The sequence below is a fragment of the Crassostrea angulata genome, chromosome 4 (assembly GCF_025612915.1).
Source record: "Crassostrea angulata isolate pt1a10 chromosome 4, ASM2561291v2, whole genome shotgun sequence".
In the NCBI taxonomy this organism is placed as follows: Eukaryota; Metazoa; Mollusca; class Bivalvia; order Ostreida; family Ostreidae; genus Magallana; species Magallana angulata.
The window spans coordinates 28,943,782-28,970,505 of NC_069114.1; the positions used below are offsets into that span (position 1 = coordinate 28,943,782).

The 26,724-nt window shown below is 34.4% G+C and overlaps 3 protein-coding genes across 4 annotated transcripts; 1 reads left to right on the forward strand and 2 right to left on the reverse strand.

Moving 5' to 3' along the window:
- Positions 1 to 4: 4 nt before the first annotated feature.
- LOC128182603 (propionyl-CoA carboxylase beta chain, mitochondrial-like) lies at positions 5 to 13,010 on the forward strand. Its single transcript, XM_052851326.1, has 17 exons — positions 5 to 253; positions 1,552 to 1,665; positions 1,768 to 1,836; positions 2,116 to 2,172; positions 2,294 to 2,407; positions 2,506 to 2,566; positions 2,903 to 2,952; positions 3,072 to 3,113; positions 8,558 to 8,624; positions 9,026 to 9,146; positions 9,946 to 10,027; positions 10,441 to 10,564; positions 11,086 to 11,193; positions 11,281 to 11,381; positions 11,826 to 11,924; positions 12,295 to 12,391; positions 12,670 to 13,010. Exons 1-17 carry the CDS (start codon positions 47 to 49, stop codon positions 12,789 to 12,791), a joined length of 1,635 nt encoding a protein of 544 aa, XP_052707286.1. The 5' UTR covers positions 5 to 46; the 3' UTR covers positions 12,792 to 13,010.
- Positions 4,968 to 8,471, reverse strand: LOC128182606 (beta-1,4-galactosyltransferase galt-1-like). Its single transcript, XM_052851330.1, has 2 exons — positions 7,290 to 8,471; positions 4,968 to 6,987 (listed from the first exon to the last, which is right to left on the reverse strand). The coding sequence occupies exon 2, from the start codon at positions 6,616 to 6,618 to the stop codon at positions 5,215 to 5,217; it is 1,404 nt and encodes a 467-aa protein (XP_052707290.1). The 5' UTR covers positions 6,619 to 6,987; positions 7,290 to 8,471; the 3' UTR covers positions 4,968 to 5,214.
- Positions 13,011 to 14,169: 1,159 nt separating the features above from the next.
- Positions 14,170 to 25,936, reverse strand: LOC128182605 (uncharacterized). Of its 2 annotated transcripts, XM_052851329.1 has the most exons (12): positions 25,809 to 25,936; positions 22,612 to 22,692; positions 21,226 to 21,830; positions 21,047 to 21,103; positions 20,752 to 20,823; positions 19,402 to 19,545; positions 18,728 to 18,814; positions 18,439 to 18,528; positions 17,878 to 18,018; positions 17,438 to 17,497; positions 16,556 to 16,735; positions 14,170 to 16,431 (listed from the first exon to the last, which is right to left on the reverse strand). In XM_052851329.1, the coding sequence occupies exons 2-12, from the start codon at positions 22,628 to 22,630 to the stop codon at positions 16,339 to 16,341; spliced, it is 1,548 nt and encodes a 515-aa protein (XP_052707289.1). In that variant the 5' UTR covers positions 22,631 to 22,692; positions 25,809 to 25,936; the 3' UTR covers positions 14,170 to 16,338. The 2 variants fall into 2 exon arrangements, 1 of the variants encoding a protein (XP_052707289.1); XR_008243437.1 differs by lacking the exon at positions 14,170 to 16,431 and having other exon boundaries at positions 16,678 to 16,735; positions 17,837 to 18,018.
- Positions 25,937 to 26,724: the final 788 nt, after the last annotated feature.

The following is a 26,724-nucleotide window of genomic DNA, read 5'->3' on the forward strand; positions in this document are numbered from 1 at the left end:
CACTGAATTTGAGACGACCTTCACCCCCGTATAAACAGGCAACGTTATGGCCTCCGTCGGTCGGTTTACCGCTAGACTTCTTAGAAATCCTGCAGTTTTACGGGCAGGTCGACAATGGCAGCAGACGGCCCGGTGCAGTGTTGTCGCAGGGAGTGCACAGCATACACTGAGTGTCCGAAAACGCATCGAAGATATGAAGAAAGCTGCACTTCTAGGGGGAGGACAGAAGAGGATAGACAAACAGCATGAGAAGGTGATACATTGATTTTAAGCTCTAGGTCTTCATTGTTATGTTTAACTAGAAAAAGCATCACTATGATTCTTCATTTTACCTTGTACACCAACATGCTCTCATGCCAGTTACTATTTTTGTCCAATGTTTCTTAAAATTTAATTTTTGGTTTAGATTTGATCCATTTCCTAAGGTCAAAAGTAGGGGAAAGTGAATAAAATACTTCAGTGAATGAGATAAAGCTTAGTTACACCTTATGGGATAACTATATGAGACACTCAAGCGATTGCTATTTTCTTGATCTGCTCTTTTACGTTTGTTTGTTTATCTCGTCTTCTTTTTATTTGCTTCTATGGGGCATTTTCGAAAGCCAAGGGTTTTCAGTCCACCCCGCTTCCTATAAACCCTTGGCAGATCTCATTACGAAAACTCAGTGACAAGCTCTGTTTAATGATTGACTGCAGCTGCGAGTTGCTGATCCAATCGCAGAGTTGTAAACAAGCACTTATAAATAAACTTTTATATAAGAAACACACCCGTGATCTTTGGTAAAACATTCTCTGCTTTTCACAAGTTGAGGCACAAATGTTCGAGTACAGTGCCTCCACAAGTATGTTCTAACCAATTCACTTAAAAAAAACGACATATTTTACTGGATTTAACAGAGATTTACAAACTTGTCAAGGCTCGTGTGATCATATGGAAAGTATAAACATGGCGAATGAAAAAGTTGCCTACCCGTTAGTATATATGTCCCTTCTAATGATTATTGCTTTTAAATGGTCAATGAACTGTATTATATTTAATTAGTTTTGTCAACAATAATTACGACAATGATACCTGGTTTTATGGCTTGAATGCATTCATATATAGTGACTTTTTTTTTACTCGGTACATGTCTCTACAAACACTATAAATAAATCATTCCTTGCTTTCTCTATGTTATATCTTCATTCCTATTTAATAGCACCGTTATTTAATTATATTCCTATTCTCGCTAATCAACATGTTTTATAGTTGTATTTATGCCATAGCGTTGTACCCGTTACCCGTTGTTCCATTCGATTAAAATGTAAATATACAAGGGGCGCAACTCAAGTTGCTCACAAGATAGCGCCATCGCATCACCGAGCTTTCGTAATGACATCTGCCAAGGGTTTATGGGGAGCGAAGTGGACCGAAAACCCTTGGCTAGCAAAGATTTGTCTGGGGAGGTCTGATGAAGTCCTTTCTAAGTATCAGAAAGTTTGGAGCTTACCGATAAATAATGATACTTATAGAATTTGAATTATATTTTATTTTTTATGTTATGGTTAAAGGGTAAGCTGACTGCTAGAGAAAGAATTGAGCTTCTATTGGACCAGGGGTCATTTGTGGAGTATGACATGTATCTGGAACATGACTGCACTGACTTTGGAATGGAAAAAGAAAAGGTAAGGAAATCTTTGTTGCAAGCATGATCAGATTATGGACATTAAAGTGTTATCTGTTTCACGTACCTGTACTAGGTTATATAATTGGATCCTCTCTTTCAGTACCCCGGTGATAGTGTGGTCACAGGCAGGGGAACAATTAATGGAAGAGTCTGCTTTGTGTTCTCCCAGGTAAGGAGAGAGAGAGAGAGAGAGAGAGAGAGAGAGAGAGAGAGAGAGAGAGAGAGAGAGAGAGAGAGAGAGAGAGAGAGAGAGAGAGAGAGAGAGAGAGAGAGAGAGAGAGAGAAGTGACAGATGGAGAGAGAGAGATGGAGAGAGAGATGGGGATAAACAAATGCATATGGAGAGAAAAAATGATTTGATAGAAAGATTTCAATCCTATGTTTAATGAACATTTGTATAGATATACCAATACAGTATTTATATGAATGCTCTCTGTTTTCATTAAAGGACTTTACTGTATTTGGAGGGAGTTTGTCAGGAGCTCATGCCAAGAAGATCTGCAAGGTAAATCTTAACAAATGGAAAAAAAAACCCCTAAAACAATACAACCAATTACTAGGCAAAGTTACTTCATTACACTGTTATTTACCATTATGTAGATTTGATATTGGTTGTTGTGTTGTAGATTATGGACCAGGCCATGTTAGTTGGGGCGCCTGTGATTGGTCTTAATGACTCGGGCGGGGCTAGGATTCAGGAGGGAGTGGAATCTCTTGCCGGCTATGCCGACATCTTCCAGGTAAGGATGCTTTGGGCATCGAATTAGGTAAATATTCACTGAGTCCTCTTATTAAACATTTTAGGTAAACTATAAATGTGAATAATTGTTTATTTCAGAGAAATGTGAATGCTTCTGGTGTTATCCCACAGATATCTCTCATCATGGGACCCTGTGCAGGTAAGGTTCACCATACTACACCATACACACAGCAGTAAAAAATTTAATTTATCGAATGGTATACTCATTTATCTATGATGTTTGTAGATACATGCATGTATAATATAGATCTGATAAGATTTGAAAAATCTCAAATTGCAGTGAGTCATGAGCTTGTAATATCGTGTCATCATGAAAATTTAATTTACAACAATACATTTTTTGTTATCAACACAATTAATAAACCCTAGATCTACCAAAAATGTGTACCGGTATATGTACATAAGATATACAGTGATATGAAATAGAATGAAATTGTATAAACCATGGTGTTTTTTTTTTGTTTTTTTTAATTAGGTGGAGCAGTGTACTCCCCAGCACTGACAGATTTTGTTTTTATGGTCAAAGTAAGTACATATGTCTTGTAATTAAAATGTCCTTGCTTACTTTCACTGACCATTGTGTAATGAAGCTAGAAATACCGTTTAGTTGAGTGTAACTGGTTTGTCTGTCTGTCTGTTTACAGGACACCTCTTACCTGTTCATCACCGGTCCTGATGTAGTCAAGGTGAGTCTGGCATGTTGTTCACTTTCTTTATTTTAGTATACATTGTATATATAAGTATTCTGCAATCCCTACTATTTCCAATCGTTATTTAACTGTTTTAAATGTAACTTGATGTTATTCCTACAGCTGGTCATAAAATAACTATGATAGCAAAATACACTTTACAATACCCGTACTCCAGAATAATTGCCAAATTACTGTAAAAGTGGTTATTTATGCTGGTGGTTAAGTATGTGTTTTCCTTAGTCAAACAATATGCATTGATATTAAATAGGCTATTGCGTGATTTACCACTTTAAAGTTTGTATTATTGTAAACATACGTGTGGAAGTATTTTACAGGTTTTTAAGCTAACTGTGTAACTAGAGTACCCTGGTATATTTCCTCCATGCGTAAATAACCACTTTTACAGTAGTAATTTTTGTCAAACTTGTATGCATGTCAGGATACATGTGTTTGGTACATAGTGTATATTGAGAACCTTGCATACATTTATGTAAGGAGTGTCATAAACCAATGACTCGATATTAAGTGACATTAGTTTTTTCTATGCATTAGTATGTCACTGAATCATTTGGATTAGCAGGTTTTGATATCTTGTCATATCCAGTAACTCTCTCTCTCTCTCTCTCTCTCTCTCTCTCTCTCTCTCTCTCTCTCTCTCTCTCTCTCTCTTATGGACCTGACTCTTGTCGTAACAAGTCAGTATAATAGCAACGAGATAAACCTTATAAACAATATTGTTTTCTCTTAGACAGAAATGTCACACTTTCATTTGTTTAAACATGGCATGTAAGAGCTGGATATATCTCTATGTCTGTCTGATGAGAATTGATATTGGGAAATAAGGATTACTCATCTTGACATTTCATATTTAATACAGAAACTGCATTCCATCAGTTCTTAAAATATCTGGAGTAGTTGCCCTTTGAGATAACTTAAATAAGAGCACTTGCTCTTTAAATTAATGTCACATTATTGTGTTTGGTGCAGAATAAAATGGCACGCCACAGTGTCAAGATTTGTTCAAACCAGGGAGAAAATGTTAAAATTAAGTACCTAGGGTACAGCAAACATTTTTAAAGACAATTTAAAAGGTGAGAATGAGAATTTTGAAGAGTTTGATTAAGTTGCATTGGACAAGATGTGAGGCCACTTTACATTGCTTCTTGTGAAATAAATGTCTCACTTCATAGTCTTCGGAAAAACAAAACACTTATTTCATCTCGCTGTCTTTCGATTGATCAACCTGTTATACTTTCGTAGTCAGTCAGTAACAAACCTAATATTTACTGCAACATCTAGTGGCTGTGATTTGACCATATATATACCAGTAGTATCAAATCAATTGCCATAAACTAGATTAAATTAAGGAGTTTTATAGACAACAAAAAAGATTTTAAAGTGTTGACTGGATGCAAATGACTTACTGATTAATTCTTATACATGTACCAATATTTAGCACTATTCAAAGTAAATTATTGTTTCAGAAAAGAAAAAAGTTAGGAATCAGTTTTATTATGGCAACATAACTTCTCGGATCATCCAGATATTTAAAGGGACATTATAATATAATAATACTACTTTAACATACTAATTCATTGAAAATCGGAATGGGATATGTATGTATAATCATGGTTTAATTAAACTAAGGCTTAAACATCTCATAGATATGTATTGAGAAAGAATGACTGTTAAGTGTTTATGTATTATGATCTGGGTCTGCAGTTTGACTTATGGCCAGTACTTTTCTCTGCTTTGAATACATACCTCTCAGTGATGTTTCTTTTCTAACTGTTTTGAGTTTTTCTAAATAGCTGTGGCTTTGATACTTGAAAACAAGGCTTCTCAATATAAGCTAAATCAGAAATCTTTTATTACATAATATAAACATCACTATGATGCAACATATGTCAAACATTAAATCGTTTATATGAGAGTTATGAGCTTTCTTATTCGGAGAAGTATTTGGCACAAGAAAATATAAATTCATTTGCATTCACAGAATACTAGTATATGTCTCCCATACAAACTAATTGTTGTTTGTTTTGAGCTTTTTCAAAGAAATGATTAGAAATTCAACTGTATAGGCAAATAATGATCAGTCTTTGGGCATGAATAATTGTAGGGACTTCTTGATGATATTTTTGTAATTGGCCACCAACTTGTCTGCGTATTTGAGTATAGTATCATCCCTGACCTCCGGAACACATCGAGCGTCTGAATCAAAATTTTTGGCACATGTTCTATAATGATGGATTTTGGCAATGTCCGTGGCAACGTTCACAACAGATGTGGATTTTTCCACATGTCGACTGACATGGTGGACTCCCATCTCTTCCACTTTGAGTGGCTGGACGATCAGCTTGGTTCTCTTGGAACTGAAAGAATCTGTCCGCACAAGAAGTTGGAGATAGGTCAGATATTGTTCAGTGTCTAGAATTTGATTAGGAGCAAAAAATGTACTTTTGAATGAGAGCCCGGTGTTGAGAGAGTCGCTGTAGATGCCAGAGGATTCGAGTTCTTGGATCATGTTGAGAAGCGTGAAGTTAATGGTCGGAATGATGAATTCATCAAGGTCCACGAAACTGAGGTAGCGGAATTGCGACATGTTCCTGTAGAGACAGTCCTGAATGGCCAGTAGCTGGCCATGGTACCAGATCTCCGTGTTTTGTATGTGATCGGGAAGTCGCCAATTCAACAGAGTCACCTCCCCTCTCGAATGATAAAAGTTTAACAGGCGACTTATTGAGGAAGAAACGTCGTGGAGATAAAACGTAAAATGAGAAGCACCTAAGATCTTCCACAACTCGATGAACTGAATGGTGGCCGAGATGGAAAGTTCCCCAAATAAAGGTGGTACACACAGACCCAGACCTTGTTTACGTGAAGGCTTAGATTGTGTCATAGGCCCCACTTTCACTTTTACCAATGGTCCACTATTGCACGAGAGTGGCATATAGGAGAGTTCTGTTTTGTGTTTTTTGTGTTCAGCCAGAACTGAGATAGGAATGTTACACTCATAAATCCATCCTCCAAACTGTCTACCATGATTCTCGCTCATTTCTCTGAATGAAGCTGTGACATTCCGAAAGAGTCTTCCTCGGATTCTGAAGTGGCAGTGAATTTCAGCCTCTTCCTTGCTTTTCCTCAGCACTATCATCTTAACTTTGGGTTTGTCCGGCTGCCTGTTTTCCAGATAGGCCGAGTACACATACACTGAGTTTGCCAGTTTTTTGAAGGCTGACTTTTTCTGCACTGGAGACTCAACTTGAAGTTTACCATGATCTTGAAGTGGTTTTAAATTGGGAGCCTCATTTTGAATGTGGAGTATCCATTTTTGCCCAAGAATTCCATCCAACCCTGGATCATTGGGTGGCCCGATGACTTCTTCCGTAAGATCCTGGGTATTGGGAATCCCAAGTTGAATTATGACCATGACCCCGGTGTAGAAAAGAAGAATCATGGGAATTGTGAATCGCAGGGTACTTCCTCGAATCTTCATTTTAGTGTCCTTATTTCATTTCCTTAGTTAAATATCCATAGAAAATTTAAACAATGCTGAAGAAAAGTAGTACATGTACATATTTTAGAAGCTTGCCACATCCTTTAGATTCATTAATAAATCACTTGTTTTATCCACAATGTAGTAGTCCTTGGTTTCATTTTTGATATTAAAAGAAACAAAAATCTGCTTGACAGTGTGTTGATTGATGGTCAGTATAGCGTGAAGGGGTCATTGTTTTTTCTGAAATCTATACACTTCCTGAATATTCCTTGCATATAGACCAGTAATGTGCAGTTGCATGGTGTCTATGTGAACTCGCTATCACATGGTTTAAAGTGGGTGATTTTCTGCAGTCAGTGCACAAATCTGCAATCATAAAAAAAATATTATGCATGCGTTACTAATTGTTCCAATGTTTTCTACTTGTAAGTTTTTAAGCATTGTGAAATCCGAGACCTGTTAAGTGGAAGTTATGAGTCAAACAATACTGCACTGTACCTACAACTTGAGAATTTTGTCAGAAATTTAATGCCATGGAGCTGTGTGTATATTCAGCAATATGATACCAAGAGCCTATAGATAGAACATAACTCTGTAGACGTGCATGGCTAGGTCATATTAGATATGATTTATAATAATCTGCTTTAACAAGGAAAAAATTATCTTACCAGTTTATTGGCGTTAAGAAAGCAGCAGAAGGAAATCCACAATAGAGCATGGTATAGATCCCAGCCTGTCGAAACTTCTCAGCATCTGATAAGTTTTTAATCTTCCCTTGATGGAGTCAGTGAGAGGCCCCACAAAGGGGGAAACATAAACACAGTGGAACCCTGTGTTGGGGTACACTATGGGGAAGGTCACAGGAATGATAATTTGTTTATTTGCTGAGCCGTTTGGAATATCATATCAAAGCCTGCCTGACCCCTGTGTCAATCAGCTAGGATCTCTCATTGGTTCACTGAATCTTTGTAACTACTGCAATCGGAGATTTTAAAAATCGTCACAAAATATGCATAGGAAAATATATGCCTAGACACATTGATGTCCCAGTAAAAGACAGGGATTTACAGATAGATATACTTATTATATCACCAGATTAAAGCTAGATTAGCCAGCCAGCTGTTGTAGATAGCAGTAGTGAGTCTCTGATGATCAGGCAAGCATGTAAGTGGAGCAGATTAGATCTTCGTTTGATCATTATCGAATGGTTCAACTTGTATAAATGCCACAAATTTTAGGTGGAAGGTTTTTTTCCCCAGTACTTCTCAGTGATTAGGACAATATGATTTAAATGAGAAAAAACAATGCTGATTTTTTTTAACTTTATGTAGACATGCTTTTATCTCTCCATGAACTTAATATTTTCTCAGAGGTAAAAGAGGACTTCCTTGGTTGTAAAAAGCATCAATTCCATTCAAATGAGATTTTGACATTACTGACTATTTCTACTGAAATTTACTGTGCAAAATTGGAAAAAAATATTGACTAATTTTTGTTATAAATCTGATGAATATACATTAAATATGGGTACAGCAACTTTTGGTTAGGAAGTTGTAAACCTACAGTTTATATATAAAATAGATTTCCAGGAAGTTTTTATCTATCCTTAGGGATCAATCTCCCAAGCAGTTGGGCTACAGAAAACTTGTTCACCAAAAGTTGATTGTCACATTTTATTTGTTTATTTGCAGATTAACACAATATATTTTGCAAATTAAAAAAAATCTTATTTTGCCCTGTAATTTTATATTCAAGTTGGGATAATAAACATGTATAACCTAAATGGGCTATCAAAACCCATTTGGATGATAAGTGTGGACTCCAAACCTGCATATAAGTTGTCTATTAGAATCCAGTACAAAGCATATTTACCAGTGTATGGATTTTATTGGTGATTATATCTTACTTTTCTCTGGATTTTGTTATTTTTCCATAGTCTGTAACTGGAGAAACTGTCACTCAAGAAGAACTGGGCGGAGCCAAAACACACACAGCTACATCTGGTAGGTGCATGTTTTAACAAAAGTTTGCATGTGACTTAAAGTAAATTTGTTGACTTGATAAAAATATGAAAAAAATTTATTATATATTGGTATAAGAATGAATTGAAAATTTATCACCATGGAACAAATATAGAATGATTTGAAGTTTTATCAAATTGATACATGTATATGCATATCAGTAAGTAATAAGTCATAGAAAGTAATGAGCTAATTGAATGTAATGAAACATACTGTATGATAAGTAGTTGGTACCAGTAATTTGGATGCAAATAATGGTAAACAAAAATTGCCAAGAAAAAAATGCCAATACTCTTATCATATTTATTTGCTTATTTTGATGGAAATAGGCCAATATGAGAAATAGCAAATATATTTTTGACACATTTTTTTCACTTGTACAGGTGTGGCTCACAAGGCATTTGAGAACGATGTGGAGGCCCTACTCCAGGTCAGGGATTTCTTCAACTTCCTGCCCCTCAGTAACGAGGACCCCTCCCCCATCAGGCAGTGCAGTGACCCCTGGTAAGTGAACTAATTCACCCATATGCATCTATTAAATACCGGTAGTCATGTATCACAACAGTGCATGTTTTAATCAGTTAGATTTTTAGGCTGTGTTTGTTATTTGACATGGTTGTATGAGCTTGTTGTACTGGCTATGCTCAGCTGGAATATGTAATGTTAGAACTATTTCAACAAGACCTTTGGACTTTAAGCAGTTGTTTCAACAGCAATGTGACCTAGGCCTGCATTTCTATTTCATTGCTTGTCATTCAGCCATGGCTCTTTGAAATCAACAGGATTTGTCTTGCTTTTGAGCTTAGACTACGTAATCGATATATATTTAGCTTAAGAGCAGTGTCATTTTGATGCAAAAAATATATATACACAGTGTACTTACGTCCTAATGAAAGTCCAAGGTTTTGTTAAAATGTTTCTAATTAATCACTTGAATACTGCTGGAGTTTATGGTTATGTGTTTACTTGCAGTTGTTTGTGAGCTGATTAGAAGTACCTATACAAACTTCAGTCCAGATGCTATATACAATTTGCAATGTTTTGTTAGTCTGATGTTTGATTCTGTGTGTGCTTTTTGCCACTGAACTGTCTGGAATAAATTTTTCATGTTTCATGCCTTAGAATACACATTTGTTTTAAAAGTTGAAATTGTCTGTGCCTACATAGCCTGTATTGACATAAGTAAATCATCTACAACAGAACAGAATGAAGTGCATATCATATTTTTCTTTATTTACAATTTGGATATGACATTGATTATAATTCTGAATTGAAGATACAATAATATTTGTTTTTCTTGCAGGGATAGAGAGGTTGCTGGTCTAGACACAGTTGTTCCCCTTGAAACGACAGCAGCTTATGACATAAAGGCAGTCATCAGTGGTGTACGTACATGTATTACAATAGAAATGTAATCAGTGTATTACAATCAACTACATGTATAATCATTGTATTACAATATAAATGTAATCAGTGTATTACAATAAAACAGTTATCAGGATATCAAAATATTTATTGCAGTAGAAGTGTAATGTATAATTTATAACCATAAATAACATTTGATAGGATTATCAAGGTAATAATCAAAAGATAAAAATGAAATGTGAAAAATGCAGATTAGATGTGGAAATCATCTTGTTTATAAAAAACCCTTGTAATACTTATACTTTTTTATGCATTGATTACATCTTTCCTTAATTATATTACTGATGTGAACACACAGTACACTGATCAGATAAAACTTTATAAGGTTGTGCAGATTCTTGTTTTACATTTATTTTTTTGAAATTTATTTCAGGTTGCTGATGATTCTGAGTTCTTTGAAATCATGCCAATGTATGCCAAGAATATCGTGGTGGGATTTGCTCGAATGAATGGCAGAACAGTGGGAATGGTGGGAAACCAACCCAAAGTGGCAGCAGGTGATTGGTCGCTGATTTTAACATTGATTTACCGTTTTTTTCAATTCTTTAAAGAATGTATACTTACAAGATAATGTAATATCTTTGAGGAAAAAAATTCAAGCTTGGTTTTGATTTTGGAAATATAGATAAAATGAATGTTTTATGTACAGTGAACAAAATTATTTTACAACTGCAGAATGAAGTTGTAGAATTTTGGTTAAGGAATTAATGGAAGAGGTCAATGAAACGATATCAAATTGTCTCTTCTATCATTATGTGAATCACTCTACTTGTGTATTTTTCAATGGGAAAATTTCTTTTAAGATTGGAACATGTGAATTACCACTCCTTATGTATTTCAATGGCAAAGTTGGTTGGGTTGGGATAATACAATGTACATGTATTAACGAAAAAACTTAGTACATGTACCGTATATGAAGTATTTTTTAAGTGCTCAAGCTCTTGCTCATTAATCATTATACCATTGTGACTTTGTAGCTGACTTTATATTACCATAAAAACTTCTTGCATTTCATCAGGCTGTCTGGATATCAATGCTTCCGTGAAGGGGGCTCGCTTTGTTCGGTTCTGTGATGCTTTCAATATCCCCATTGTGACGTTCGTAGATGTGCCGGGATTTTTACCAGGTAAATTCATATTTATTCGTAAAAATTACTATCAATTGTAACAACGATAAACCTTGATGTTTGCAAACATCTGCACAATTCTTGTAGGAACGAACCAGGAGTATGGAGGAATTATCCGACATGGAGCCAAGCTTCTGTTTGCTTATGCTGAAGCTACTGTACCTAAAATCACGGTCATCACGCGTAAGGTGAGTTAAAGTAACCTATATAACTGATATCTCTCATTTACTTGTTAAAAGCATTTCTAAAAATAAATACCTGGTGGTAATCTCCCTTTATAGTGAATAATGGTACTCAAAACAATTAACAGTCATATGTCATATACCATATATGAATTCCCAACTTCATTCCTAATTTGAAATACAGGACATGAAAGCATAGTTTGAGTTACCGTGTCATATCACTGGTAAGATAAGATATGTACAGAGAAAACACCCACATCATAGTTAACAGTCAGGTATCTTGTTTATGTATTACAGAATCATGTGTTATCACATTCATAGATTATTAGTCTGAATTGTATAATTATCAAATAGCATGTGTTGTAGTTACGAACTTGTTTTGGCGTATCTAACACTGAGGTTTGACCTGTGTTCTGTTCCTTTAATTCCATGTTTTTCCCTTTATTCCAGGCGTACGGTGGGGCCTATGATGTAATGAGTTCTAAACACCTGAGAGGAGACACAAACTATGCTTGGCCCACAGCAGAGGTCGCTGTCATGGGAGCAAAGGTCAGGGGCCACTATGCCTTTATATTATTGAACGTTCTACATAATAAAAACCAAAGAATTGAAATATTTTGTCAAAGTATTTTGAAAGAATTTTTCAAAATATGTGTTTGATATTTTGAAAGAATTTTTCAAAGTAAGTGTTTGATATTTTTGCATGAGATGATACATTAAAACACACTTGATTTTTAATTCTAACATGATGATACATTAAAACACACCTGATTTTAAATTCTAACAAGAGGCATCCTTTTTTTCTAAGCTAAATTTTACTATTCAAAAAAGTTACATGTATATTAATACATGTAGTAAGCTATTTATCTACATTTTTCTAGTTTATAAAATTTGATACAATTGTTGATTATTGTCATAGGGGGCTGTGTCCATCATCTTCCGTGGTAAAGACCAGGCAAAGAATGAGGCGGAGTACATCGAGAAGTTTGCCAATCCATTCCCTGCATCAAAGAGAGGTATGAAGTAAATGGCCATTGAAAAAACTCCAAAACTGTTGATATTTTAATAGATATCTTAATTAAGTTATCAACAAATTTTATCGGATAATCGGTCATTATTTTCAATTATTAGTGACAATGAAACTTGTCAACTTTCAGGGGAATACAGAGTCAGAAGTTATAATCAAATCCTTCTGAAGTTTTGAATACTTTTTTTGTATCAAGTTTGCAGAATTTATATGATTGTTTTAAGTTTTCAGTCTTCCATAGACTCTCAATACTTTTTCCCTCTTTAGGTTTTGTGGACGATATTATCGAACCCCGGGCCACCAGAAAACAGATCTGCATAGATCTAGACATGTTAGCCAGTAAAAAACTGGGCAATCCTTGGAAGAAACATGCCAACATGCCACTGTGATCTCAAGGTCTTTTGTTATATCCAGGCTTATCGCTGCCTCCCTGCATTCTCATTACCCATAGTGCTGTGGACTTTTTTAAGCTTCCTGCTGGACAGTCTTATAATCTGTCAAAAACTCAATAAAGGGGGAGTTTAAATGCATTATATGTAATGATATAGGTTTTTATTGTACAATGTAACTGTTGCTGACTGAATAAATGTTGAGTGAATTGATTTGAATCCTTGGACTGATAGTCTTATTTATTTAAAACTTCCTTTTGTCAATATTAAAATTCATTTTTGTTTAGTGCTTTCAAATAATTTGTACATATTGCTGTCAGTTGTGTTTACATAGAAGTGCATATTAAATTATGATATGAATTTATGAATTATAGAACATTTGTGTGCTTTGTTTCTTATCAATCAAGCAAACACTTGAGGTTTTTAAATCATAGCATCTGACAGCTATATTAAAATTGAACAGATACCATCTTCAAGGTATTATCAATTCATACTTTGATATAATTATATTTGGATTTGAGAATATGAAAATTTAACATTATTCAATTTTACTCTTTTTGATCCAAGATAATTCATTTTTTCATTCTAAAAATGTTTGTTATATTCAGTACTATATTCTCAATCATTATATAACTCTATATAGACGAATTGTCAATAATTGTAATATTAGCTCATCCGAAAAGTATTGACTGGTCAATATTATACAAATATTGACTGGGGTTGAGGGCAACATTGATTATATTAGCCCCCGAGGGATGAAATATTGCCCGACGCGAAGCGGAGGGCAATATTTTCGTCCCAAGGGGGCTAATATAATCAATGTTGCCCGAAAACACAGTCAACATTTGTTTTGTTATATGAAGAAACAAACCAAAATTTAAGAAAGTAATTGAAAACAGATCGCCGTAATTTTCTCAGCTCAACAAAGAAATCACGAATTCAATTTTGTGCAAAGTTCATTTCCAAAATATCCTCAGCATCAAACAGTCACTGGTGATATTCCGCCGACCGTAAGAATTAAAATACAGATGTTCTACCTGATTTTACTTCACAGTAATTCGCAAATCCTTATATCCGTTATGAAAGCAAACCATCGCATTGCGCGTCCGTTGTTTACTTGCCTTGACTGCATGACTGTCTATTATGACGTCACCTTGTTTTGGAGTCGTGAAGAGTTATTTACGTCATCGTTTACGAATCAACAAATCAGAGGCGATTATTTGAAATAGAAGGAATGATCTCTAGATATTATTCCTAGCCGGTCAATATAAAAAAAATATTGACCGGTCAATATTTTTCAGACGAGCTAATATTACAGTTATTGACTATTTGTTTATATAGAGTTATATAGCGAGAATATACTACTGAATATAACAATTTTTAATATTGACTGGCTAGGAATAATATCTACAGGATATTCCCTCTATTTCCTAATTTGTTGATACGACAGTTTGATGCCGACGATATTTTGGAAATGAAGTTTGTGTAAAACTGAATTCGTGAATTTGATCTATGTTGAGCTGAAAAAATAGTAGCGATCTCAAATCCTTTCTTAAATTTTGGTTTGTTCCTGCATATAACAAAACAAATTTTGACCGAGTTTTCGGGCAACATTGATTAAATAAGCCCCCAACGGACGAAGTTCGCTTCGCATCCTGCAATATTTCATCCCTCGGGGGCTAATATAATCAATGTTGCCCTCAACCCCAGTCAAAATTTGTATAATATTGACTGTTTAAAGAAACAACAAACATTTTCTGTAAAAATTCAATTTTATTTTCATTCTCATTAACAATTGAACCAACAATAACAGTTCAAAAACCAATAATTTGTATATCACATTTGATATACTTTTAATAATAAATTAAATACATGTACCTAAAAAAAATTATCAACACATATAAAATAGTATAAAATATTTCTTTAATATGTCTTAAAATTTTTTATGAACTAAAATGGTGTCTAAAAATGTTTGAGTAGAAATGATTTGTTCAAAGTGGATAAATGACAAGATCTGATACCAGTAATAAAATCCTGCTGCTGTACCTTAGCTGCTACACAAAGAGCTGCTCAGTGAGACAGAATTTAGAGATCATAAAAAAGCTAAGACTGTCACATATAAAAATTTATGAAGTTTATTTCTCAAATTCATACATATCTTGGAAGAAACAACCAAAACTTAAAAATGCTTGCGCAGTTAAGACAAAAACCCTTCAATAAAAAAATTTCTTTGACTATTGAATATCAGTTCAAAATCTATATGAGTTTTGATAAGGACAATGGTGACGTCAACCCGTTATTTTTCTCTTTAATGCACTTCAATTAATATATGTTGCATGAGATTGCTCAACATTAATTACATGTATAAACTTTAATAAAGTGAATAAATACATTGTATGGCAAGTCTCGTGTATATTATGCACCTGTGTATGATTTGCACACCCATTGTTAGTACTATGTTAAACAAAAAAATAACGTGGTAAAAATGGTTTACTGGTAATATTAGAAAAACTTGCTATTAAATATAAGTACCTGGGTAAATTAATGTTTATTTCGTTTACTGACCTTAGTGGATAACTAATTTGTTGGTCCAATTTTTTGTTTACATTCCTAAAATTTGTACAGTGTACAAGTTGTTGAGAACATATTATGGTAATCTTGCTATGTTTATACAGAACCGGTATTTTATCGATGAAATAGATGAATAATTTGTAAACAATTTGTCAATGTAATGAAAGACTTAATGTAATTAAAGTCCAATTCCTTACCCTTTGAAGGGTCTACCATTGCATGGTTCAAACAAAGTTAGACAATGCTATTTTGGTTCTTTGGTGAACTAGTATCATATTTTAAATATGAAAGAACATAAGAATAAAACATTGTATACAGCATGACACATATTGTTCTACAATATATCCACCGGCTAATATGGTTCATAAAATTTAATAAAAATTGTTTCAAAGCCTTTCCTTAATTAAGTCAACACATCGTAAAAATCATATGAAATTGTCTAAAAACAACACAATAATTGTAAAGAGTATTGCATACAAAACAACAGCTACTACAGTAATTGTATACTGTAGACTCCTTATTTTACCATTTTATCCTTTTGCATCAACTTGTATTAAGAATATAAAATCATGAAGGCATGAATTTTATCATAGATACATTAGGTTTACACCTGCATGTCCAAAAATTAGATTTCATGTACATGTGTATCATGTATATGTTTATGTATAGAACAAATCTCTGCGTGCATTTGGCATCACAACCACTTTGCATAGTTAATCTCTGTAGACATACAAAACCTATACTCCTGTGAGTTACAGATATTCTCACTAACATCTAAATGTACATTTGTAGATCTCACTATAATTCACATCGATGAATAGGAATTCATGCCTCCAAAATAAATTCATGCACCTATTCAAATCATTGTCAACAGCTAAAAATTGCACCTTTGGTACAACTTATAGTACACAATTTTAACTGCACAATGTTCTATCACAGATAGTGAGAGGGATCTAACTGTTTCTTGGAATAGGCCCTAAAAATCATCCAATAACTTCATAATGTCTGCAAGTTCTCCTGAATCAGATATAGTTGTATCAAATTCTTGCACTGTTGATGGTATAAAATCCTTTAAAAAAAATCAAAGTTTTTAGAAAACTTTTTTCCCCCCAAAAAAATACTCACACTGTTAACTCTGATTTCAAAACAAAGTATCAGTAATTTATTGTTTTTCTTTCAAAAAATATTTTTACCTGAGGAATCGTATGGCCATGAAGAGCATTATTAACACTGGAAAAAGCAGATATATGCTCTGAGCTGGGAATGCCAGAAGAAAAGGTTCCCCAGTTATAGTTGATTCCAAATTTATCAGCTGCAGAGCTGAGATTCTCTTGGTCCATTAAGAAACTTGAAACTGTATGATTCTCAGAAACCTATGAAAATGCCATTTGTTCAGTGCTTAATGTATATACATGTACAGTGAAATCATTAAATTTCGTGGGGGCCGATTTTTGTGGATGGCTTAAATTTTACAGGTTTGTGGGGACGTAATTTAGTGTATTCTTATATATCTACAAAATGGAATATGACGTTATTACTTGAATTTTTCAATTCGTGGAAGATTTATTTCGTGGATGAGAGGTACCTACGAAATCCACAAAAATTGAGCTACCACGGAATCAAATGATTCCATGGTGTGTGTGTGTGTGTGTGTGTGTGTGTATATAAATATATATATATATATACACACACACACACACATCTTGCATGACTAAAAACAGTCATATTGAATGTAAAATTAATTTTCATTAAAAAAGAATCATTTTCCATCAAAATTGTGTCAATAGAAAACTACCCGGTAATAGGAATTCATAATAATTAGTGTAGGAGAATTTTGTTGCATGCATTTATTACCAAAATACCAATGGCCCAGTTTTCAACAATATAAGACACCAAAGTAATTTTATAAAATTTTAAATATCAATCTTGTTTCAGACATTGACCCATTATTTTTCTAATTTCAAATTTTTCTGCAGTTATTCTAAAGATTATGTCTTATAAAAGACACAATCTTTAGAATAACAACAATATACTTTGATGCAGTAGATGTACACTTGCAAGTGGTTTTCAATTACCTGAATGTTATCGATACGACTGTCTTCAACTATACCATGACAGTAAGGAGGAGATGGAGGCTGAAAAATAATTAGAAATGGAGGATACCCAATATAATATACCATAGATATATGTATTGAAAACAATTATTGTCTGTTGAAGAACTCTAGCTCTTTTTCTTCTGATTATTCTAGAGGTGCAAAGCATTACCTGGTATACTGTAAACATATTATATTTGGCGTATACGATATTTGGTGGAAATAAGTTTTTGAACAAGTTGACGTGGATTGGAATTAGTGTATTCCTGAATGTTACTATTCTTAAACATATATATGCATTGTATTTAGTGATGTACTTGATTTAGCGGAAGCAGCATTCTGCCAAAAGTGCTAAATAGAATACACAGTCAAATGTAGTACATTTACAGTATCCTCCTAAATGGTAATATTCCGTCCCTTACTGAATCTTGGTAATGTGCTGTCTTTGGTACACTGCCAGAGAAACATTCTAAAAGAGATCTCAGCTCAGCTGAATTGGTATAGAACCCAGCCATATTGCTTTGGTCACCCTGAGAGTCCTCAATGGAGCTGCCTGGTTCAACCTTCATAAACAATTAACAATTAACAGGTATAAAAAACTGGCTTATAACTGGCTTATGATATGACAGATAAACAAAACTGGCTTATAATATGACAGGTAAACAAAACTGGCTTATATGAATTGAACATGCATGAGCATTTGATTTTATGTCCGTGGGGTGAAAATACCTGTAGTTAATTGTGGAAGCTATAGAAAAACAAAAGGCCTAGGGGTCTTAGCGGGAATCTGAATATACATGTACATGAAACTTTACAAAGGACAGAATAGCCTTTTAATGATTTTTCTTAAGTGTATTATAAAGTCAAATAAACTTTGAAAGGAATGTATGTTGTTAACAAAACAAGCCTAACAATACAAATAACTAATATTGAGGTGAAACTGTACAATACTCAAAAAGCTGTAACAGCAAATTTAAACTTACAATGTTGATGAATCTTTCTGATTGCTGGGGGGCCTGAACTTCCCATTCTTGAGGAGTGGCTATATTTATGGCTCCTTTGTTTGAGGTTCTCTTTCATTTAAATAAAAATAAATAGTTATATTAAGCTTAGTATATTTATCATATCACAGGTTAATCTCCTCCTGCTTAACAATTCAATAACACTGAAAAAAATTGCTACAGTTTACTCACTCACTCCCCTCACAAAAATTCTTAATCTATACCTAAAAATAAACTTTATATAATTGATATGAATATAATGAATATATACCTTCAATTTCTTCCCTCCTTTAAAACCAGTTTCTTTATATTGGCCCTGTGACAATCTCTTTCTCCCTTTTCCTTTCATTTGCTTCATCTAAATTTGGATACAAAACAGAAAATCACACCTACAAACATGCATGCCTATAGTGACAGGATCAGAATACTGTCCACAATATTAAAATTTAAGTGGATGCAAAATATTTCGAAATTCGGGAAGTTCAACATTTTGAAAAGAAAATGCAAACTGGTATATTTTGAACCAACAACCAACGTACAACATTACTCTGAGATTCAAGTACATATTTTTTAACATAGGCAAAGTTTGATAACTCTTATTAATTCCTCCCGTTTAATTAGGATCTAACAGTAATATGACAATAAGTCACAATATATGGCCATTTTGACCCATTACGGAACTTGTTTACAGCGCCAAAGTTGGACCTTTAATCTTTTTTATAGCACAGTGGGTATCATAGCTTTAATTTACTGACCTGCAGGTCCTGAGTTCAAATTCATACAGCAGAGACATCTTTTGTTTTTATGAACACTTTGTCTAGTGATAAATTTTTAAAAGTTGATTTATCCCCAATTTTTCTGTCTTTTTTAAGTTGAACAAATGCTACAATTCAATCTCTTATAATATAGAAGAGTGGACTTAAATTGTAATATTCAGTCCCTTACTGAAACTGGTTGATACTGTGCCATCTCTGGTCCAATTACGTCAGCTAAGCATCCTGGAAAGTGTGGCTCAGAAATTGGTGCACAGGGAACGGCCATATTGCTTCGATCTCCTGGACAATCTTTTGCAGAGCTGCCTGGTTCAACCTACGTTGTTCAATAACAAGACTGTCATATGAAGATCATGCAAATATTTGTACCCATTTTTCACAACATGACCTCCATGTGTATATATAAGCATGTAATGGCAACTAGTGTGGTATTCGTCTGGCTTTAAAACATGTACTAGCTATAATTCAAGGAAAATTACATGTTTACCTGTCAGAGGGCTCGATCACTACACCTTTAAATAACTAATATTGTTTCTTAAATCAGCAGAAAACTAGACACTATTGAGATGGTAACCATCTCATAGGGCCTTGTTTAAATAATGGACAATAGGATGAAAAGCATTTCAGAGAATTTTTCTTTGACCTTGCCCTATAACTTTGAAATTTTCCAGCAGGCATAATTTAACAGTTTAAATTCAATCTCATTACTCCTTACACACAGGCATTTTTGTTCAACTTGAGCAAGATTAAGCAAATGGGGAAATAATCTACAGTCTAAAACTGATTATAAAGAGATCCCATATCATTAACCCAAAAGCTCTGTTAATGTGAATTTTGCATGATCCAAGATGACCTTGACACTTGACCTACAAACATCATTCAAGGTCACTGCATACCCTTTGATTGTAGGCACTCTGAGTGAAGTAATAGCCAGATTGGATCAAAGATAGAAAAAAAGCTCTAGATATGAACTTTTTCATTCAATTCTGCAATGACCTTCACATTGACCTTGAAACTTGGTTCAAGGTCACTGCCTACCCTTTACTCAAAAGCTCTGTTCATGTGAAGTATGAATTAAATAGGGTTAAGTGGAGAATACATGTACATATGCTCTAAAAAAAGATATCCATGACCATGAAATATGACCTTGACCCTTGACCTACAAACTTCATTCAAGGTCACTGCATACCCTTTGTCCATAGGCAATCTGTGAATGAAGTTTGAGCCAGATTGGACTAAGAGGAAAGAAGATATGCTCTGGACAAGGATTTTTCGTATAATTCTGCTATGACCCTCAGTTATGATTCAAAGTCACTGCACACCCTTTACCCAAAGGCACTCTGTGGTGAAGTATGAGCCAGATTGAGCCAAGGGTAGAGAAGATATGCTTCAGACAAGAGATCTCAGATGGACAGACGGATGGATGGATGGACAGACAGACGGACAGACAGACTGATCACAGAGCGGGGTCCTTATTACAAAGTGATAAGGAAAGATATTGCATAATGCTAAATAAATATACCTTTAATTTCTTCTTTCCTTTTACACCAGTTCCTTTAGAGGAGAAACATTTATTCCTTTTTACTTGCTGTATCTGAATTTGTAAACAAACAAAATCAACTTTACAAGCATGCCTACAGGATCTTTAAAATATTGTTGACAAAATGGTACATTTTGATCCAACAATCCAACATGATTACTTAGAGATTGATGTACATATTTAGATTGCTTTCTCTTGCGTTTTATGTAGATATAAAGGTGTGGGAATATTCAAGCTCTTAATTTAAGTCCAAACCGGTCAATATCGATATAAATACCTTAGTAACTGTCTCAGTTGCTTGCCTCTTTTTCCCTGCGGATTTGGATTTCTCCACCTGAAGTAGAATATTAAACTATTAAGACGGCCAATAAATAAACCATTAGTTACATTATCAAATTATACATAAATGCAACTAGCTGGTTTATCAAATGACACAACAACATAATTGTGTAGTACCGTATGATTTGTTTTATGTTCCATTGCATCTAAAACTTGTTCGACAGCAACAATGATGTTGTTAACTCCATCATCTGTTGATCCTATGATGCCTTGCTTGGCCTTTTCTGCTGCCTTTTTTAAAACTTCAATGAAGAGATTATCGTCAAGATTGTCAATCACTGCTTGTTTATTTTTGATTGACTTATTTTGAGAAACATAGTTTTCTAGGGCGACCTTCCACTTTGCCTCATCGGGATTCCTTTTTGAATCTCTCAGCTTCTCATAGCAAACAATCACATCCAATATATCCCTGGGAATAGGTCTCACATCCTTCTTAAATAATTTAACTAGCTTATCAAATGTTTGACTGCCGCCTGTCTTTATGTTGCATATATTTTCAAACTTAGTTTCTTTATCAAATTTGTTCCAACCTGGTGGATCTCTTTCGTACAGGTGTGTTGGGAGGTCATGCTTATTGTCAATGTATATATGCTTCACAAGTTCAGACTGTATGCAACGTCTGAATCGACGCAACACTTCTGATCTTGGAGACGTTTCTGGGGGAGGTCCAGGGTTTCTCTCAACATCTCCGCAGCTCAAAATTAGTAAGCAACGGAGGCTTGCTGTAGGAGAAACCATTAACTGATATTAGTAAACCAAGAACTGTATACCAATTTTTATGATTATGAGAAAATTTAGCAAGTTTCATCATATTGCTAACATTTCTTTCTGTGAACCAGTTTCTAGAATGATGTCTTTCTGAATCACATATGTACCATTATGATGGTCAGGAAAATTATTGTGAAGCAGTTTATTGGTGGTAATTAATCATAAAATACATGTAGTTTACATTTTTCAGTGTCATTGCCTGTGATAATGCTATGAATCAATTTTGTAATGTACAGTTCAATAAATTCAGATGATGTATTACATGTATAATTAATATTCTCATAATTTTGATTGGGGGGTGGTCATGCAAATCCAATCAATGATTATGATATATTTGACTGAAATTATCACCTCATAATATTAAAAGAATGATTGATTCCTTATTACTTATATTTATATAGTTTTCAGCAATGTAATTAAATATTAGTACATGTATATTGACATATTTCTGTGATTTTTATTTCTTTTCATTACATGAAAACCCTGCTTGCTTCCACACAATGCATCATTTGAATTTACTGGACTCGACAATACAAAATCCATTCGTAATGTTATCACAAACAAAGACACTGAAAATGTAAATATCGTAAAATAAGTCATCTTTGATATTTTGTACACTTGACTGTAAGAATGCGCATGCTCTTCAAGCAAGAATCCAGAAAAATTTTCTGGCTCTAGATCTGCGCATGCTCTTTAACCAAAGGAAATCTATAGGTGAAAGAATCTTAATCTTACCCAGCCTCAAGCAGTCCATATTGTTTCACCCAGCTCTGCAAGATTTCAATTGTCTCAGTCACACAGGAATACAACAAATTTCTTAAAATCAAAATATGAATAATTAGGATCTTTATGATTTGTGATGTTTTGTAATATTCAATTTTGATTTTAAAAAAGTTTAATTTTAATTTGTGAGACACCCACTTTGTCAAAAATGCTAATGTCTCAAGTTGTGAACAAATTTGACATTTGACCTCAAACTTTTATACTGACTACAAAGACTGAATGTAAATTGAGAAAATTAAAACCATATGAGCTATAACTATAGCTATAAAATTGTGAATGCTAATTTCACCCAAAACTTTCACCTTCATGTAAAAATAAGATTAAAATGCATAATTTAGAAGAATGGCTACATTAATCATGCAGCCAAACTTGTCGTAAATTTACTTGGACAAAAAAGAGATGTTGCTATGAAAAACAAAAACTTAGTGGGCCTTAGTAAAGGACTATATGCGGTATTTTTGCCCCCCCCCCCCCCCCCCCCAAATTTAAGTTTTATGACAAGCTTTAAAAATAAGATGGAAGATAGTTAAAATAGTATTGAAAATAAGGGTGTAAAAGGTTATCACCAAAGCGACGTCATAATGTAGAAATGATGTCATAAAAATTGCCTTGTTTTGATAAATTGATGTTTTGTAGCAAAATGTAGGTGTTTTCCGATGGTTTTTCAATTAGGAAACATCGAGCGCAGGCTTGCTCAAGTACCATTTTTTAGTATAACATGTATAATTAACTGAAGAAAAACATATGTTAAAATCGTACTTGAGCAGACCTGCGCTCTACATTTCCAAATGCAGAATATAAAGCAAAAATGAGCATATTTTCGCTTGTTTGCACATTTGCGAGAATTAGGTCATTTGGATGACGTCATAGATAAACAGCGAATGTACAATGACGACTAAAATCTATACTACTATATTAAAATAATAGACTCGAATTTTTGGTCTTTAATACCGAGAAATCGGAAGAATACTGTCTTTTGTTTTATATATTTTAAACATCATTGGTACTTGAAGATTACCAATTTGTTTTTATTTTTTCTCAGTTAAGCTTCGCTAATTAATAATCAACAAAAAATTCCTCAAAAGATCCCGGAAATCACCTGGATTTTTTGGATTTTACAATCTTGCGCTTGCGCAATACATTCACGCTAACGGGATCTTTAGTTTATGTTTCCACGATATCACATCTGCATTAAAAACACAGAAATGATAATACAAATACGGGTAAATTTTCATTGGACTTTTACTATATAGTCTGTTCATAAATATTAATCATTTCTTATGAGAGAAAGTATAAAATAACAAAAATAAATTTCAACTAAGTACTTACTTTTGTTTTCGTGATGACAAAAAATATTTGATTACATGCAAAATTTACACTATATTTGTTAGGAGAGTGAAGATAGAATATGTTTTATCGTAAAAATTTAATAATGTCCTACGGACCCAGTTTTACAAAGAAGATACGTGTACGTTGGTGAAAAGGTGTTGAATTCTTTCATTTTATGGATTAAAATTTTTAGTTGAAGGGTATTTGCAGTCTTAAAAGGGTTTGTTGTGATGAATTTGACTGTTATTTTCAAGGCAACTTCATTAACTTTCTCCAAAATCGTTCCGGAGCGATTCTGCAATTTTCTGCTACATTACGGGTACATGGAAGGCGTTCTAACTGTGGTGAGGGCCTTTCCCGAGACACGGTTAGATTATTCAAACTAAGGAAAGTGTAGTGAAATTGATGGCATTATTGTAGGCTTATCGATGTACCTATTTCGTAAAATAGCAATGCAATGTCAACCCGTGCACGCATGGGTCAAAGTCTAGTCAAGATTAAAAGGATAGGCATCCACTGTACAATGATTTATGAAGATTTGATTTCTATACGATTCAATTTAAAAATTGGTTAAAATTGGGGGCAGATATTTGACCAAACCGCACATAGTCCTTTATGCCATTCATACAATATGTTTTGTGCAGTTTTATCTTGTTTACAGCTAATATGTAATTAGCTATAAATGCACATGCATAGACATACCAACATTCAAATATATATAAATAAAAGTATATAAAAATATATATATTTAAAAAATTGTCGTACACACATATACATAGGTGTCGGAACCGGGGGGGCTTAGCCCCCCCACATTTTTTGCAAAGTTATACCTAAACATTAGAAACATAGCATGATAGAGGGTTTCAGCCCCCCCCCCCCCCCACTTTTTCTCGCAGGAAAGATTATTGTTCCGAAATTTACCTTGAAATATTGAGAAGGTGGATTCAGAAGCATACTAGCCCCCTCCCCCTGGATTAGAAATTTCATGGTTGAGGGAAAAAAAATTTGGGTAAGTAATTTTTTTTTTGAAGTATAGGTATACTCCCCCCTCCCCCCCCCCCCCACCCCCCACCCCACGGATTAGGATTTTGGGAATTACTTTTTTCTCAATATTTCTGAGGATCCCACTTTCAATTTGCTTCCGACGCCAGTGCATATATATATATATATATATATATATATATATATATATATATATATATATATATATATATATATATTGCACCACTTATAAAGCTAAAACACAGGCAATCTTTGGATTTTAAGATTTGGTCTTAAGACAACATTGATATATAATATTGTACTCTACATTGAAATAAAGAGGAGAAAATGGGGATGGATAGGCCACACTCTACGTAAATCCCCAGAAAACATCACAAGACAGGCACTGGATTGGAACCCACAGGGAAAGAGAAAGGTGGGGAGACCTAGGCAAACCTGGAGAAGATCAGTAGAGTCAGAGGCAAAAGAGGCAGGCTTCACCTGGGCCCAGTTAAAGAAAGTAGCCCAAAACAGAGTCCGCTGGCGAGGAGTGGTTGCGGCCCTATGCTCCCCAAGGAGCGAACAGGAATAAGTCAAGTAAGTCATTGTACTCTACAGCTACATGTATATAATTCTCCTCCCAAAGTTCAGTAGAAAATATATATAGTCTCGCTATAAAACATCATGATGAATCGTGCATATGGGTAAAATAATTAAATTAAGAAATCATCAAGGCCTTCGGGAGAGATTTCAACTCCCTTTGATTAACGCGATGAAGCCATGTTGATCAGACCGATTACCAGATCACTTATAAATAGATCATCTAACGTTATAATTACCAGTAAGTCGAAAGGAATGATCTTCCATGAAGCCCCATATCCCAGTGACCATCACTGTCATTGTTTTGCTAGGGACAGGTATCCACTGGACCATCGCCCCACATCCATCCATGTCTGTTTGGCTTACGGCAAAACTGAAAATTCCCCAATCTAAATTTAAATAACCCGGAAGCACTAGGAAGCACTACTATTTGTACTATTTGTCTGCTAAAAAACGTAGTTGCGGGGGCGTGTACTAGACTATATTTTATACATATCTATATAGGCCAATATGCGATCCAATATACTAAAAGTATGCTGCACATAGGCCTATTTAGTAAAAGGCACGAAGAGCCAAGGCTAGCAGACGGGGGGGGGGGGGGGGGGGGGGGGGAGGGTTACATACAGAGAGAGAGAGAGAGAGAGAGAGAGAGAGGCGTATAAAAAAATTTATTTTCAATGATTTTGTCATAGGCTCCCCATCTCCCATCTGACCAGCATGCCACACCCCATTTTTCTTCTCGCAGTAAGCATGTAGAAAAGTAAAAATTATGATGGATTGCAACACCCCACCCCCCCCCCCCCCACACACACACACACACTTTTCATGCTTTTAAGGAGCATATTTAAAATTGAAGTAAAATAACCGAAATGAAATTAAATTGATGTATTTGGTACTACGCACTCGCAGCCTAGTGAATGGGTTTTCGGTATTCGGATGAGTCTCTCCCCCCCCCCCCCCCCCCCCTCCCTTTTCAAAATGATGATACGTGTTTTGGAAGGATGCTTTTCATGCGTGCCCAATAGCAACTTTTCAAGCAAAAACAGAAGTTTTCCAATTAGCACACCAAAATTGTTCGTTATCAAATGTAAAGTATGAAATATTGACTAGCTGTCCAATTATCTTATATACATGAACATTGGGGATGGGGTGGGG

What these genes read in the sequence shown, in the direction of transcription:
- LOC128182603 (XM_052851326.1), top strand. Translation starts at nt 47, where the DNA reads ATGGCCTCCGTCGGTCGGTTTACCGCTAGACTTCTTAGAAATCCTGCA. An exon ending in TAAAGGCAGTCATCAGTGGT is followed by an intron (nt 10,028 to 10,440) that starts GTACGTACATGT and finishes AATTTATTTCAG; the next exon opens with GTTGCTGATGATTCTGAGTT. An exon ending in ATTCCCTGCATCAAAGAGAG is followed by an intron (nt 12,392 to 12,669) that starts GTATGAAGTAAA and finishes TTCCCTCTTTAG; the next exon opens with GTTTTGTGGACGATATTATC.
- LOC128182606 (XM_052851330.1), bottom strand. Translation starts at nt 6,618, where the DNA reads ATGAAGATTCGAGGAAGTACCCTGCGATTCACAATTCCCATGATTCTT.
- LOC128182605 (XM_052851329.1), bottom strand. An exon ending in CAACTGAGACAGTTACTAAG is followed by an intron (nt 20,824 to 21,046) that starts GTATTTATATCG and finishes TTACAAATTCAG; the next exon opens with ATACAGCAAGTAAAAAGGAA. An exon ending in GTCGTATCGATAACATTCAG is followed by an intron (nt 16,736 to 17,437) that starts GTAATTGAAAAC and finishes GCATTTTCATAG; the next exon opens with GTTTCTGAGAATCATACAGT.